At 39.5% G+C, this 17,469-nt stretch overlaps 1 protein-coding gene across 2 annotated transcripts in view; it reads left to right on the top strand.

Annotated features, from left to right (window-relative positions):
* Window positions 1–17,469, top strand: part of PCDH15 (protocadherin related 15) — a 367,987-nt gene that overhangs the window by 224,834 nt on the left and 125,684 nt on the right. For both annotated transcript variants that reach the window (XM_086467277.1, XM_086467276.1), the window contains one exon: window positions 7,585–7,713. In XM_086467277.1, coding sequence (XP_086323403.1) covers window positions 7,585–7,713 — 129 coding nt within the window. The remainder of the gene's footprint in view (window positions 1–7,584; window positions 7,714–17,469) is intronic.

Consider the following 17,469-nt stretch of genomic DNA (forward strand, 5'->3'; position numbering starts at 1 on the left):
CTTGGGCTTTCCCTCAGATCTTATTATTTGCAAACTGGTTATATCTAGAGATGATAGCATTTGTCTTCAAGTTGTCTAAATTAATAAACTTGCTTGACATCAGAGCTACGAATGTTTCTTCTCTCCAAGGCATAGAATGCTCTCATCAATTCCCAACTTCATTCTAATGGCAGGGTACAAATAAAATAAGTCACAAGTGAAATTTCCTTCACATTTATCATCCATAACATTTATCAGGGCCTGGTGTACTTAGGATAAAAGATATTTGTGGAGGCGATGAAAATGCTACATTTATTGCTTGGGGAAGAATTATCTATGTAAGAACTATTTTAGTGGCCCTAAGAAAGCTATAAATTGCAACTGTTGATCTTTTGTTTGACTTATGTTTATTATAAAAGAGAAGTAAATATGGTTTGCTTCAGTAATAAATAGGAAATCCCTGATATGAGGCTGTACTACTTTTTTCCCTGCGTGAATTTCCAGTAATAGCATCAACACTCCTTTCCAAACCATACTTGACAAATCTTTCGTAGAAATGCCTAGTTTTAAAACAGCTAAGGCAGTGTTTTATGCTTGCTGTATTATCTTGGTATTTGCACAAGGAGTATCCATTCAGTTGATATACTAAACCAGTTGTGAATTAGGTGTCTCTCATTACTTTGGGGAACACTCAAGTCTGTTTAAAGACTTTCAGTGGTAATTAAACATATGTCAAGAGCTTTAGCAAAACAGCAGCTCTGTTTCATGAGAGTGCTGTTTTACCATCTCTTTTAAGATCCTCTAACTTCTCTTAATTCCTTAAGAAATTTGTGAAAATACTTGCTTTCATTCTGAAGTATGTAATGAACAAAATAGTGTGATACAATCAAGGGGGCAAATTAAAAGATTCTAGCTGCAACTGATTTTCTTCAAACATCTTTTCTTCAACCATCATCTTTTTCTCTATTCTTTTTCCCCAAGCTTTGCAAGGAAGAACCTGCTCCAAGCTACTGGTAATTCTGAGCATTGACTTAATTTTACTCTGCATATGCAGGTCACCTTGCAGTGGTACAAGCCTAGAGCCAAACAAAGAGGACAGTAATGTTGTAGGGAGCTGGGCCATAGGTTCCAGATATATGTTACAGCACTTGAAGTATGAAAACCAGTGAATGAAGAGAAATAAAATCTTTTTTTTTAATCTTGAAGCTATGAGCTGTCCAGTGCAGCTATCTTCTTTCTTTTTTTCCCCACTAACAAAACAATAAAGCTGTCTTTGCAGAAGGAAGTGGACACCTAGTCGGAACTTCTGCTGCTTTCATAGTGAAAGATGAGAATTAATCTTAGAACTCCTTGTGCTCTTCATTACTGATTTAAAAATTTTGGTGTGATGAGTTGTGACAAAGTTAAAAGTAACATGGTGTCTCTGAACGTGTGCTGGAGGCTTCCTTGGTGGAAGAATTTAAGCTAGTGACATAGAAAACGAAGTGGGGTTTATGGGACAGTGGGAGCAATCACAGGCAGCCACTGCTGCCTGCAGCTGAAAATGGTAATAAGAAATGGTAGGTTTCTTTAACAGTACAAGAAACTGAGTTTCACACAAAATACAGTGACCCTTTCTCAGTGTGTTTACTTGTATCCTCTCTACAGTGCACTTTTTATCCCCAAAGCATGCATTCACTACCTGTGATCTTCCTCACCTGTTCACTGGTGTGCCAAATACTTATTTGACTGCTGTTAGAAAGAGTATGACCCACAGGCTACTTGCTTTCTTATTTTCTGTTCCAGTGACACACTGAAAAGAGGTTATAACTTCTTAGCAATGATTGTTTAGTCAATGTGATTTTAGTGTTGCTGGTGACTTTTTTTTTTCATGATCAAAAGGACAGATGATCATGATGTTACCAATAAGCCACTGTAATTTAGTCTAGTTGTCTAATAAAGGCTATTTCAGAATAGCTCGTCAGTTTTAAGCTGTGGCTTGCAGAGAGCTTAAGCAAATCTTTGGAGCCATCTAATGGGGATACAAAAAATGTTGATTTTATTCAATAGTCTTTGATTATAGCAGTTTCTGACGTTTATGGCAGAACTGCTGCTCTATGCATCTCAAAGAAATAAAGGTAGTCAACGGACTACAATTTTATGTGAACAGTTGGCATTGCTCCATCAGTGGGCTAGCAAATATTTCCTGTATTCAGATAAAATAATAAGATTTTTGAGTATTCACATGTTCTTTCTCAGTTTCAGAGTTTGTGGTTACTGATTTAAAGGAAGAGAACACAGAGACATGGCTGCTAAGCCAGTTTGTTTCAAAATCTCCTCTTGGTGGTCCTGCCACTGAATTCATCCAGTTTTGATAGTTTGCTGAGTTGTGACTAATATAAAAATGAGGATTATTTGAAATGTTGTTCTTAGTACAGGATCTTGTTTTAGTACCATTGGAATATTAGGAAGAACAGAAAACTTAATTTTATAAAATAATTTTCCTGTTTGCATCTCAATAAAACGTTATTCCTTTGCAAAAATACTGCTTTTTAAATTCAGAAGTGAGAGTTCAAGTGTGACTTGAGACTTGGTAACAAGTGAGCACTATCCTCTGTGGCTGTGTTGGCTGGCAGGTAAGGTAGGATCCTTAAGAGGAGTAAAAGTGCCATCAATTTGAAAAATACTAAAAATTCTTAGATAACAGAAGAGTTGGGAAATAATTCCGAATGTCTCTTGTCCTACCTCCCTCTCTCTCTTATAAAATCCTCACAAACTTTCTTTTGTTCTTGCAAAACTAAGCCAAGCAAAACCCCTTGAATTTTATCATTTTTTTGTCTGGGGGCTTAGTCTGACCTGGAATCTATCAGCACCAATGACAAGTCCTGTCCTAGATTACAGAGTAACCTATAGAATAACTCAAGAAAGCTTTCACCATTCACATACAGAAGTCAGGTTGGTAGTTGATATGTTGCATTTTTCAGGTAACCCCTATCTAATGATAGAAAGGCATCAAAAACTTGATTCTTTTCTGTTCTTATTCAGGGAGTGCTGACACCAGGTTCCCAGTGCATGTCTACAATGTGAAGACAAGCTAGAGCACAGTGTGTAGAAAACATTATCACTTCATTGTGCTGAAATGCTCTCATTTTCATCCTCACGGGGAGAAGCTATTCCTTATGTCTGGTCTGAACCTCTCTTGTTTCAGTTTATGCTTGTTTTATCTCCTGACACTATCTAAGTATCTAGGTGGTGTGGTCTTCTGAGGGCTGAGCAGAGCGGACAATCCCTTCCTTGGGTCTCCAGGCTGGTCCCCTGTCGGTACAGCTCAATTGCTGCCTGAGCTCCACTCACCATTGGCCGACGCTTGTGGGCCTTTTCCGCAGAGCTACTCCCAGCTAGGCAGGCCCTGGCCCAGATCCCTGCAAGGGGCTTGTCCTTCCCAGGGACAGGACTGGGCATTTGTCCTTGCTGAATTTCATAGGGTTCCTCTTGGCCCATTTCTCAGCTGGCCGAGGTCCTTCTGAATGGCAGCCCTGCCTTTCAGCGTATCAATTGCTACCTCCAGTTTGATGTCGCGTGCAGGCTTGGGGAGAGTGTGTTTCATTACCTCCTCTATATCATTGATAAAGATGTTAAAAAGTGTCTTAAAATTTGTCTTAAAACCCAGGTTATAGTAAGCAGAGCTCAGCTTTCCCTGCTGCCTCCACTCTCTCCTCTTAGGTGAAACCTGAGTCTCCTTTGATATTTCAAATGACCTCTTCTAGACTTACTCCAGTGGTTCAGTAAGCTCTGTATTTCTAATAATATAGTAATGGTTGTGTTTCAAGAAGGCTTGAAGAGCAGAAAAGTTCCCTTTTTTGTCAAGTATTCCTGCAGATTCATGTTGTTAATAGCATGCTTCCAGAGCACAAGAGTTGTGTGAGTTTAGAAAAACACTGTCGTTTAAGAGAAGTGCTTGTAAGAGTTTCTCATAATGTGTTGCTATGTTTATCTAAAATAAATACGTGAGCCCCTCCCATTGGCATTCACTTATGTACAGAAGTTAGACCTGTGAGTAATTCCAACAGTAATTTTACTTTCAGCACTTGATTCAGGAGTTATCGGATGCAAAGGCATGGTTTGGCGGCTGTTCTGAGAGGTGCTGTGGGTTGATTCAACATCATCGTCAGTAATAATGACGCAGATTATAAGACACATGCTGTTAAAATTCTCTTGAATAAAGAAATATTTTCAAAGTAAGAATTACTCACTGTCTTAAGCCAATGGGGTGTTATGCCATATTTCTCTGAGTTTATTAAATCTAAGTTTTTTTATTAGCCTGTATTCCGTGGAATCAAGTTAGCTTGGGAAGATTGATTTATATTCAGTGTGCTTCGCACACCAGAGCGAACATTCTGGAGTGTGTTTTGTGTTGACAATGTTGCATAAATTGTGAAGTACATTTTCCTTATAGACATTGAATGCAAGAATGGCGTTTTCAGAAACAATAGCTGCAAATAACTGAGCATAAGCAAATATAAGAAGCTAGCCTGAAAGCATCCTTCTGTTTGCTTGTTTAAAAATATTCTCTATTTGTTACTCTTTAAAGTATTAAGTAGTTACTGTGTGGTGCCTATTGTAGAACACATCTGTGTTCTGCAGTTGCCTCCATACAAAAACTGCAGGAAAACTTTCACTCTGAAAGTGCTGCATCATGCATGGATACTATTTATGCCACATGTGTGTGCTTGGGATCTGCTATTTGCTGTGCCAGTATCAAGAAGGATTGTTGTTAAGGCAGCCTGCTGGCACAGGGAGCACCTCAGTGAGTACGTGGGACATGATGCAAACACACCAGCCACATTTATAGCTGTGAAAAGAGGCAGCTGATCTAATATCAGTGACTGGGCCGCCTGCCAAATCAGAGGATTTGGAAGGTGAGCGAGACTGACCTGTTACAGGATCTCTTCTGCAGAGAGCAAGTTGTCAGATTGAACTGACAACGCAGCAGTGAAAGCATGACCAAATGCTATTAAGATGGGCTACCAAGCTAGTAAAGGATTTGGAGCATGTCTCATATGAGAAACAACTGAGGGATCTGGGGCTGTTTAGCCTGGAGAAGAGAAGGTTGATGGGAGACCTTATCACTCTCTACAACTACCTGAAAGTAGGTTGTAGTGAGGCAGGGATTGGTCTCTTCTCCGTAGTAACAAGTGATAGAACAAGGGGAAATGGCCTTAAGCTGCACTAGGGGAGATTCAGGCTGGATATTAGGGAGAATTTCTTTACTGAAAGGGTTGTCAAGTGTTGGAACAGCCTGCCCAGGGAGGTGGTGGAGTCACCATCCCTGGAGGTGTTTAAGAGACAGGTAGGTGTTGTACTTAGGGACATGGTTTAGTGGTGTTGATAGAGCTAGGACAAAGGTTGGACTCGATGATCTTGAAGGTCTCTTCCAACCAAAACTGTTCTATGATTCTAAAGATAGTGAGTACGTTAGTTGTCCTTTGCAAGTGCCTTGCCTGGGTGGCCAGTACAAGGAGCTGCCCCTTAAATAAAAATTAGAACACATTCTGCATTTATTGGGGGCAGTTACTGTGGGGAGCTATGAGTGTGTAAACTTGCTTGAAGCTTGTTACAGAAGATGTTTCAGAAAAGGCATACAAAGATGCAGGTTTACGTTCAGACTTTTTTTTGGTTTTTAAGGGAGGTTGGTTATAGATCTCTTTATGAAACCAGTGAGGTGCCACTTTCTAACAGGTTGGTTAGTCGGCTGAAAGTAAGGGGCTTTTTCAGGGGTTACAACTGCGCTGTGTAATTGCTAGGACTGTAATGTTGGATAGATTTCCCCCAATGTAGCTTGATGCAAAGTAGCTCAGTATCAGAAGGCATCTAGACACAGCACAGGAAAGCTGATTTAATAGACTGTGTTTGATTTCACACTGCACTTCACAGTAGCAGTGGCTGCAGCACAGATACCATTTCAAATATTACTGTCACTGGGGGAACAGTACAAAACAGTTCTGGAAAACCAGCATTAGCAAGCTGCAGCAATAAGGCATCGGTGTTAAACTTCACACACGTTTCTTTCTAGCACGTCTCCCTTAGTATACTTGTCTAACAATCTGTATTTATAGAATAAGATATTTTTATTTTCTTTTCATACGGACTAAATGAAACACTGAAGGAAGCATTCATAGACTAATGACATCATGTAATACTAGGTTAGCCTGTCCAGCCACTGCTCCACCATGGCATCAGCATCAGTTTACACTGCTGTCGCTCATGCCAGATACAAATGCGTCCAGCTCCTGAGGAGGATGCTGTAGCCTCCCTGCACTGTCTGTGCTTCTCTGCTCTTGCAATGAAAGGCTTTCCTGCTGTATCATTTCAGTCTTCCTTACTGTGGTTTTTGCCTAGTTGTGCTTCTCTTTTCTCTGGTGGATGAAGAGTATTGTTCATTCCTTCTCTTTGTGACCTGTGTCACAGGCCACAGAAACTTGCATTATTAGCCTCAGCTCTTCTGTAGTTAGATTTATAGGGCATAAAACAGAGGCATGTTCTTGTTGCTTTTACCACAATGTTTAAATTAGCTCAAACTGAGGTATTTCACCTCAGTGCAAAACTGTTAAACTTGAAAACCAGAAATGCCAATGCTTATTCTGCAATAACTAACTGCATGAAGTAGGTAGTGTTACCTGATCTATCTGTTTCTATTACAATCTTAAATGGTAACAAACCTGAAGCTACAGTTCGCAGTGCTACTTGCTGCTGTGCTGGAATTGAATTTGTGGAATAAAACTACATCTGATAGCAAAGGTGTTAGCATTTGTTGAATTGATTTTAAAATACAATAATGTATTAATTACAATAATGTATTAAATACACTAATGTACTGTTCTGTGTCTGAAATACTCAATACCTAGGACCAGTGGAAATGGATCTCACTCAAGCTCTAAAGATCTGCGAACAAAGTGTTTCGCTCTCCAGTTGCTTTGATTTGGATAGAAAATTTCAGTAGAGAGTACAGACATGTTTTGTTGAAATTTTATATGTGTTAAATGTAGTTACTTTTGCTGTTCACACTAGGCACCTCTCTATGTTAAAGTTGATGTGCTAATGCTTAATAGCACGTCAGCGTGATGTGGGTGAAGGATGATACAGTGAGCTAAGGGCAGCTGAGCTCACCACGGAGCTGTGGAAGCATGATTGTGCCAGCGAAGAGGCTGACTGATCATCTAAGCTAATCATCACGGTAGCATGTTTTGATTAATAAAAGCTGTAATTTCTTTCAAAATTTATAGTTCTGGCAAATTTTGATATTTCTAGCTTTTTTCCCCACTCAGAATGGAAGATCCTTAAAGCCTTAAATTACTGTATAAGAAAAAAGGTATCTGATGGTCTTTGTGCATCTCTGATATATTATTCAGTTTCCAGCCTGTTTTGTCTTAAGAGAAAAAAAAGGTAATGAACAAATGAACAAAGCTCCTGTTTCACAAAAACATGCAAAAAAAAATCGATAATCTGTTTGCCTGTGATTCTGTACTGAATGTGTCTAATACACAAGCAGTAGGGTTGGTGATCAGTTGTCATCTGTGAAACTGTAAAATAAAGATAATTTGTGCATAATGTTATCTTTCTCTGTAGACCTCAACTGCTACTGTTAATATAGTGGTGATGGACGTAAATGACAACGGACCAGTTTTTGATATGTTTCTACCTAAAAACTTGTCTGTACAGGAAGAGGAAGCCAATGCTTTTGTTGGTCAAGTAAGGGTAAGTTATTAACTGTGCAGTGTTAAATTGTTTATTTTATTATCTAAAGTGTTAGGAAAGAGCACAAAATAATTGTACCTTAGACAAACTCATATCAAAATGCCTTAGGTTTAAATGCAAGCTGCGTGTTGTCAGGTGCATTTATGTTAACAAAGTCATCTTTTGAGCCTTAAAATACAGAATTTATTTTATTCTTCTCTGTGCTTAAATAGCTGAAAAGGCTTTTTCATTTAAAAATAGCACATTAAAAAACTGTTCTGAAGATACACCACTGCAGAAGTTTGCATATAAGACTACAGTGTTACCACGTTGTTGCCATGCTTTTATATTCTTACTAATTTATTTTAAAATACTTTTCTAACATACTGAACAAGTGACCCATATGTATATAAAATTGTCATGCATATAGGAAATTTTAAGGCCATTAAGGGGAAAACCAGTTAGACTGTTGACTGAAATAGTTAATTACCTGACATTAAAATAGATGGTGCTTTGGGTATTGTTAATTTGAGTGATTTGAAGCTGTGTAGATTTTTATAACACATATGGGTCTTCTGGACTACCGAATGCAGATTCAGTCATTGAAGCATACATCACTTTTTTTGGCAAAGTCTGTCTTTCCTAACATCAGGTGAAAGAAGAAAGTATGAATTGTTGTGGGGTTTTTTTAACTAGTAGTTGAATATAATGTTTAATGTTTCCTTCAGTGATGGGTTAGCACAAAGGCTGGATGCAGTGTGAGCTGTAGGTTAAAGGTTAATTTCGAAGCATGTTTTTTCAGGAATGTAGGTGAAAAATCTGCCTTTCTTTCCAGTAGCAACCATATCAGTAGAAAATGGGAGCTCCTGGACTGCTGTATTACCAGTACCTTCAGAAAGAATAGGATGTTTTGCGTAGCATGGGAACCATATTGGGTGGCATATAACCATAATGACCACATTTCTTTCCAAATTTATATTATTCAGTAAGATAACGATGAGTGTTTCTTGTCTATCATCTTTCTTCTTAATTTTGTCTTCTTTTTGAGTGAAATTCAGTTGTTTTCTGGTATTTTTAAATTGAAAAAACGCTTCTTTGGGATAGGTTTATGTTTCCTTCCAGTTTCGTTATATATTAATGGAGTTTGATTTCATTCAAGTTGTACTTTAGGTTTTGTAGGTTTTCTTCAGTACAGTTTCATTTGCACGTATACTGAGGTGGTTCTATATATGTGTGTTCTCTGCTGCTTGTATAACCTGTTATCATTAAAGATGAGTACTGCTCTGAAGCTGTCTGAGCTCAGGTGTAGTTTTCAAGGGAAATAGCTTTTGTCAGCACTGATGAAGACTAGTTTTCCTAAAGCTTAATTTCGTTACGCTAGACTGAAATATCGTCCACGTAAAAGGCAGTTTTGTAGCCTTGGATATATAGAAATTAGGTTCCCTGCAATTAAATCAGTTTCTGTGCATCGATGAGGTATTGCTTTGGTTTTTGTCATTGTGTTCATCTTATGTGGTCATTTTTCATTTTGCATCCTAAAATGTACAGACATGATATTTCAAATCAGTACCAAATATCTTTAAAATCTATTTTGTGTTTTGCTGGGTGCCCTCAAGGTGCAATAATCCTCTCAAACACTAGATCGGGTCTATTTTTAGCTTAGATGGAACTATGAAATAAAACAAGTTATTACAACAGAACCTCTCTGTCTTGTAAATTAGTGTAATTTCTACATTGTGTTGAAATGAAAATGTTTAATGAAACCTTGTGATAGCTTATTCCTAGTTGTGGAATGACAGAAACTGGTTATATCATTTATTGTCATGTTTATCACCAGTCCTAATTACCAGTCTGGATGGAAAAAGCTTTCTCTTTATAGGACAAATACTGGATGTAGTTTCTGCTGTTTCATATTCACAAATGCAAACAAATATTTCAGAAAAAAAATGATTTGGGCATTTGGAATTTTTTTCTGGCTTCAGTGAGATTATTGAAGTAATGATGATGAACATTTAGGTGTAGCTGTGTTGTTTGAGGATATTCTTTAAAAACTGAAATAGCTTTTGGTGTGGTTTTGCACCTCACAGTACATTAGAACGACAGTAGGTGTGGGATATGTTTCTATGAGAATGCATCTTGTATAGAAGCTGTAATGTGGGGAAAATATAAAGGCCTATTTTAGATGAAAATAGCCTGGTGAAAGAAGGTGGCCCTTATTGTGTCATGTGTTTTCCTTACAAAGAATTAAACCGCTGGCTGGCCAGCCTGCTTTTCAGAATGTAACTGTACTATATTCATTTCAAACAGAAACCAGAAATCTACCAAATTAAGCAGTGATATAGATGATTTAAAAAAATAAAGACCATAGAATCACAGAATGGTTTGGGTTGGAAGGGACCTTCAAGAACATCTACTTCCAACCCCCTGCCATGGGCAGGGACACCTTCCACCAGACAAGGTTGCTCCAAGCCCCATCTGGCCTGGCCTTGAACTGCCCCTTGACTGCCAGGGAGGGGGCAGTCACAGCTGCTCTGGGCAGCCTATGCCAGTGCCTCACCACCCTGACAGTCAAGAACTTCTTCCCAATATCTCATCTAAACCTTCCCTCTTTCAGTTTGAAATCATTAACCCTCATCCTATCACCACACCCCTGACCAAGAGTCCCTCCCCACCTCTCTTTTAAGCACTGCCAGGTCACTAGAAGGTCTCCCCAGAGCCTTCTCACCTCCAGGCTGAACAACCCCAACTCTCTCAGTCTGTCCTCACAGGGGAGGTGCTCCAGCGCCCGATCATCTTTGTGGCCTCCTCTGGACCCACTCGAGCAGGTCCGTGTCTTTCTTGTGCTGGGGCCCCCAGAGCTGGACACAGCACTGCAGGTGGGGTCTCACCAGAGCAGAGCAGAGGGGGAGAATCCCCTCCCTCGATCTGCTGGCCATGCTGCTCTTGGTGCAGCCCAGGATGCGATTGGCTTTCTGGGCTGTGAGCGCACATTGCTGGGTCATGTCCAGCTTTTCATCCATCAGCACCCCCAAGTCCTCAGCAGGGCTGCTCTCGATCCATTCATTGCCCAGCCTGTATCTGTGCTTGGGGTTGCCCTGACTGAGGGCAAGGACCTTTCATTTGGCCTTGTTGAACTTCATGAGGTCCCTCCCAACTGAATTTATTTTGTTTCTAATTGGCTTACTATTTGAATGTATTTTATAGTGAAATCCATTATTTTATTCTTGCAAGATCCACCAAAATCACTAATTATGTGGTTTGATTATTAGCACCATCTACTTTTTTTTTTATTAATTTTTTTTTCAATTCCCATTTGACATGATAGTAATGCTCTGAAGTCTGGGGATATATTCTCTGATGTCAACAAGTAGAAAGCATTAACAAAATTATCAGCAACTGTATTAAATTTTAGAAATAGTCTAGATAACATGTGAACAGCTATTGGAATGTTTTTCCTATTCTTGACTTTCTGTATGGGCTTTCTGTTTCCTCGTCCGAGGCTGCAAAAGTTCATGTCTCTAAACAAGTGATGAATCACATTCACACCCTCCTTCTGTTTCCTCTCCCCTAATACAGGTAAGGTTATAAGTAATTTGGGGTATAAAACGATTAGGGCCAACACTGCCATGAATAACTCCTGCCACAGAAAAGAGATTTCTGTGCTCTACTTTGTTTAGAGGGGGAAAGTTGGACTTAGAAAGGATTCCCATAAGGGTTTACATGACGTTTGGGAATTTCTTTCCCAAGGAGATGTAGAACAAGGGCATGGGCATGAAAGATTTCCGGGGGGGGGGGGGGCGGGGCTTGTTACGGGTGAGGAAGCAGCATTCGCACTCTGAAGTGCTCTCGCTCTCCACCACTCCGCTGGCTCTTTGTCTGCCAGCTGGAGTTCCTGGAGGCACTGGCATAGGAGTGCTGCCTGTGGGGGTTTGAGTGGCATACTGAAGATTAAAAGAACAAAAGCTATAAAGGATAAGGCTGGAAGTGTAGCGGATGTATTTCAAATCCCTTTTATTTTGCACAGTGTTGTCTAAATTGGGGCAGTCGGAGGTGTATTAGATTCCCTGCTGTTCTTTCATGTCTGATCATGGGGATCACCCAGCAAGACAGGAGGAGAGTTGCTGCATGAAGTTCTCTACAAAGAACCAACAGGAAATAAAAAGCTTCAAATGGGAAACTTGAAAATGAAATTCAGGCACCTTATTGTCTTGCAGTCTAAAACAGCTGAGGTCCTGCTGAGTATAGGGCATCTGAATGATTTGCATTGTACAGTGTGCTGTTTATTAATACCAGGTGCATAGGAGGTAAAAAAGTGGAATGAAATTCAGGTAGGGATCAATATATCGACTGCAAAATCTGCAAACAAAGTTCGCATCCTTGTTCGGTGAAAGACAGTCCCGAGTAGTTTGTTACAGACTTTAGAAATGCAGTCTGTGGTTAGGTAATAAGCTGTTGACCTGGTGGGGCCCAGGAGAGGAAACAAATCACTCGACTGGAGTTTTTATGCATCTGGGTGTTACATTTCCTCAGATTCTTTCACAGAGCCATCATTTGTTTATTGTAGGCATATTTTTATAGCACTGATCAGCACTGTTTGAAATCTCCAACATGAACTTGTTGGTATCAAGGGGAGATAGCAACGTGAAAGGAAATGAGAAGGCAAATATGGATAAAGAATTACATGGCAGTGGACAAACTAACCCCTAATCAGATGTTCAAGTGTCACTGGGCCTTAGTTCTTCCCTAAAAGGGAGACAGTATAAATAAGCTCCAGAAATTAAAGCGGTTTGCAAACGGTGTGGGTAATACATCTGTCGTCTGCTTGTTTCTTTAAATGAGAAAATAAATGCTTAAATAAAGTAAGTTGCTCTTTAGGGTGGAGCTATTCTACCTGATGGAAAAGCAAACTTTGGAGGACTTCCTTTCATTGTACTGTATAATGGAAATATTTTGCTTTTCTATTTATATAGTAAATGTAAATCCATACCTGTGGTATATATCCAATATTATCTGTCTGCCACAGAGCAAAGCAAGGCAAAACTGTACAAGCAGGTGAGACAGAGACAGCCTATATGGCACCAGTCTTACTGATTCTAGACATTTTCTTTAATAGTATAGAAGTATTTTAAATGTTTTGTGTAAAGAAGCAAACTGTCGCTATTGAATGCTAATGAAAGGTAATTATGATGCCAGTTTCCTAACAGAGCTTTCTGTCTGTGAATATTGGTCTATTCTTACAAGCTTCTGTTTTTATTTAACTTCATAAGGTGGTAAACCCTGCAAGCCTCATGATTTAAAGCCCAGTTTAAATTTCACCAGTGTTGGTAAGGCTTGTTCTGTTGGACTAAATGATCTCTGGAGATTGCTTACAACTACGTGATTCTGTGTTTTTGTATACAGGAAAACTGCTTGAAATGCTAACGAGGTATTACAAGAGTTTGTTGTAAAAAGTCTAGAAAGGAATCTTGCTTTACCTAAATCACCATTGTCATGTTTTCTGCATGAAGGCTCATAGAGCAGGGTATGGTTTCCCCCAACCTGTGCTGTGGATTACACCTTACCCGTATTAAAATAACGGCTTCCGAAATTAAATTCTCAGATGTCCTGTACTTTTAGACAACTTGTAGGAAAATCAGAGGTGGAGGAAAAAGGACAAGGCCAGGAAAAAGGGAGGTTTATTGGTGGGAGAGGACAGACTGTGAGGGAAAGGAATTAAGCCTTTGCGGAAGAGTAAAATCGCAGACTCTGAAGTAAATCTCAGATACCCAGTGTGAGTCCGTGACTACTGCTCACTGCATGATGCAGAACCTAACAACGTATTTTGAATGAATCTAATGTGTGTAAAAACAATACAAGCAGCTAGGATTTTAAAGTTAGAATCCATAAAAGGATCTAAAACTGGAGAATCATAACATGGCAGAGGGACCACAGACAGAGAAAATTCAGACTTCTCTATTTGGGTGCAGTATGTGCGTCTGTTACCGTTTAGTGGTATGACTGCTGCTGTGTGTGTGTAGGAATGAGGTGTGACTTTCCAGTGCAAAATAGGTCTTAAACTGTTATTCTTGACCTTTTTGTTTCCATTTCTGTAACTTCCCTGTGGTTTCTTGTAAGTGATTGGATCATCACAAGGTCATTTTGATATGACCTTTGTGCTATCATTTCCTTGCAAGCTTACTAAGAAAGTTGTCTGCATGGTAGGTTAGAGGAGGCCTTTAGTAAGGCTTTCGGCACCATCTGCCTTAAGATCCTCGTAGAGATGCTGGTGACATAAAGACGTTCATAGTTTCATGTCAGACAAGACGTACGGAGAGGAGAGTATTTCCAACAGGGCATGGATGTGCTCATGTCATGTTGTAAATGCTTTTATTCTTGCTTCTTGCCCAGACTGTATCAGTTTTGTCAGACCCTAGTACCTGATCAAGGTGGAAGAATTGTAGCTTCTCTGAATCACTGCATCGACAGAGTCTGCCTTTAATCTTTTGCATGTGCAGGATAGAGCAGACTCATGTCAGCTTGGCTGAATGCTGCTTTTAAAGCTGTATGCAGAAGAGGCGCTGGGGTTTGCTTTTGGTTCGAGCTAAATTATATGCTCCTTGCTTTCCTCAAAATGGTAAGTCTTGGGGAATATTTTCCTTATCACCTTGAAGGGGATATGTAAGAAGGATATGCAGAAATAAAGAGAAATGCAGAAAATAATAACTTCTATGAATAGTGTTCACTATGTTTTTTAACTTTGTTTTCTCTTTCCTTGTAGTCTCTCAGTTTTTTATAGTTGGCTGTTACAGTAATTATTAAAGGCTGCATCTCTGCTTAGATGGTGAGAAGAAATGAAATTACAGCTGTTGCTGAAGTCAGTGTCATCATCCCATGTGCTTCTAGTTGCATATTCACCTGTTTGTTAACAAGCAAATTCCTTCAGCCTCTTAAGATAGACATTTCAAGTCCAAACCTGTGGCATGAGAAGAAATAGATGCCATCATAGATTTGTACGATTTTTTTTCTTGCTGAGAACATCAGTGCTAGGCAGGATTAGCTTCTTTCTGCTCACACCCTAAGGGGTTGTATAATTCCTGGAGGGTATGTCGCTGCATGCAGCCGCACTCCCTCTGTTTACAGTGGTTTCTTGAACTTAGGTGAGCTTAAGACACAGATCAAATAGGTTTAAAAAGCTCCTTGCCACCCATAACATGATAAATGGGTAACTTTTTAAACAAAATTAATTTCAAAAGCTGTGCTCTCATCTTTCCTGTTTCTGATACTGTATTTGTGCAGTAATTTACATCTTTGTCTTCGGAGTAATAACATTTGTGCTTTTAATGAGGTGGAAATTTTAATACTTGTTATCAGAGAAGCACTTCAACCATTTTCACGTTCGTGGCTGTTGATCGTTGAGAGTCCAGGGATTTTTGTATGAAGGGAATTCTTATTTTTGTCTGCCTGATACCTGGCATCCCAGTGTATTTTTAAGCCCTTGCATCTATTCTATTTCAGCCTGATGCCATACTAAATCTTCTAAATCAGTGGTTTCATGTCTCCAATACATGCCAAATTTAGTATTTTCATGGCTGATTCTATTTCAGCCTGATGCCATACTAAATCTTCTAAATCAGTGGTTTCATGTCTCCAATACATGCCAAATTTAGTATTTTCATGGCTGATTCTCCTTGTTTAGATTTGCTATTCAGATTTCTGTCATGGGATAAGAAATTACAGTTTTCCTGAGCTTACAAATTAGAATAGTTTATATTGGGCCTGCTAACTTTTGACTGCAGTCTCTCGTTATAGATGATGTTCTGTGACTTGAACAATTGTCTATAGATTAGTGATTCCTTTTTTGAAGACTACCTGATAGAAGGAGAAGTTGGGGAGTTTTCTTGTGATACGTCAGGTGTCTTTCTTCTGGTATTTAGACCTTGTGGCCTTGATGTCTGTAACTGATATAAGAAAAGTAATTTCCTTTAAATATTTTTCTGTGAACAAGAGAAGACAGCAGAATGCAACCAAGAGAGTTTTAAGAGTCTGACCGGTGAGATAAGTAGTTTCAAATCCAGATGTTGGCTGTTATGTTCTAGCTAGGATTCTAATTCTAATGTACTCTAATTAGGTGGGCTTATGAGGAGAGCCAGCAGTCCAGAGAAATGACAAAAATAACTTTAAAATAGATTAACATATTAAAAGAAATGTTTGGGAGCCCAGCTAAATGTAGAGATTTTAAACAATGTGTTTAATCTGTGATTTAGAAAGTTTGGGGGTTTATTTTTGCTAGTATGTATATTCATTGTTTTAATATCTGAATTGCTTGATCATATCATTGCCAAAGAACATACTCGTCATAAAAGCAAAATTTCTAATGATCTTTCAAGTAAAAACAGGCAGTGCAAGTCCCTAAATTTAGGATTTGGTTGCATGCCAGACTCTGAAGGAAGCTTGTCTATTTTTAAGTGTTACAATGTGATTAACTTTTGTAGGAGATTTACCAGTCCATTAAATGATGTTTTTGCATCTGTGAGCTCTCCAATTTTCATTTATTTTAGTTTGTATTTGCTTGTAGCATTTAACTTACTGTGTAGTTTGGTTTAGAGTCACACAATCACAGAATGGCAGGGGTTGGAAGGGACCTCCAGAGCTCATCTAGTCCAACCCCCCTGTGAAAGCAGGCTCACCTACAGCAGGTTGCCCAGGATCACTTCCAGACGGGTTTTTAGTATCTTCCATGAAGGAGACTCCACAGCCTCCCTGGGCAGCCTGTTCCAGTGCTCTGCCAGCCTCAGAGTAAGGAAGTTTTTCCTCATGTTCAGGCAGAACTTGCTGTGCTCCAGTTTGTGCCCGTTGCCCCTTGTCCTGTCTCTGGGCTCCATTGAGAAGAGCCTGGCCCCATCCTCCTGTCACCTGCCTTTTAGATATTTATAAGCATTGATAAGGTCCCCTCTCAGTCTTCTCCAGGCTAAACAGACCCAGGTCTCTCAGCCTTTCCTGATGAGAGTTGCTCAAGTCCGCTCATCATCTTCATAGCCCACCTTTACCCTAAAAATTACTCGAAGTATAGTTATGAGAAAACGGTAAGCTGGTATGACTTGGTAGTTCAATAACGTACTTTTTCTTTTCAAGGGTTCCTGGAGGAGGTCTACAAAGCCTGTAGTGTTTTTCAAAAGCATGTGTGTGTAAGGCATTAGTTTGTTCTCTTAAAGAAGTACGAGTTGCCTTGAAATTTCAAGACAGCCAAAATTTGAAGGTGCTACCTCTGAGTTTCATTTTTGTGTCTCTGATTGTTTTGGACCAGCTACACCCAGCTGGACTGCCCCAGCCAATCCTTTGTATCCTCCAGCACAATTTCCATCCCTCCCTCGAGCTGCAGTGTTTGCTGGAATACTGGAGAGGCTGTTGGAGATCAGGAGCTTTTGTTGGGGTGGGTAAGGGTCATGGGGACTTCTGTCCCTGAAGAAGACCTGAAGGACAATTTAATCTGGAGGAAGTTGGGTTGGTGGAAAAGTGGCCCCTAAGAAGTGTTTCAGTTCACAGCTTTAGTGAGGGGATACCTGTCTTGTTTGCCTCTGCCTTATAGATGAGTGTGAATAACACCACAGTGCCTTACTTTGCTGTTTTCCAGCTCCAGCATTCCAAGCATAAATCCTCAGTTAACGTGCCTAAATCCTGTTCCCCATTGTGAGCAAGAGTTGTGGATATTAGTAGGAGGTTTCTTTTGAAAAGAATAATAATGATGTAATTAATATTGTTGACATTTAAGCACTTGTCATTATATTTCAGAGCTAATTA

Source organism: Leptosomus discolor, chromosome 6 (assembly GCF_034619465.1).
Source record: "Leptosomus discolor isolate bLepDis1 chromosome 6, bLepDis1.hap2, whole genome shotgun sequence".
NCBI classification, from domain to species: Eukaryota; Metazoa; Chordata; class Aves; order Leptosomiformes; family Leptosomidae; genus Leptosomus; species Leptosomus discolor.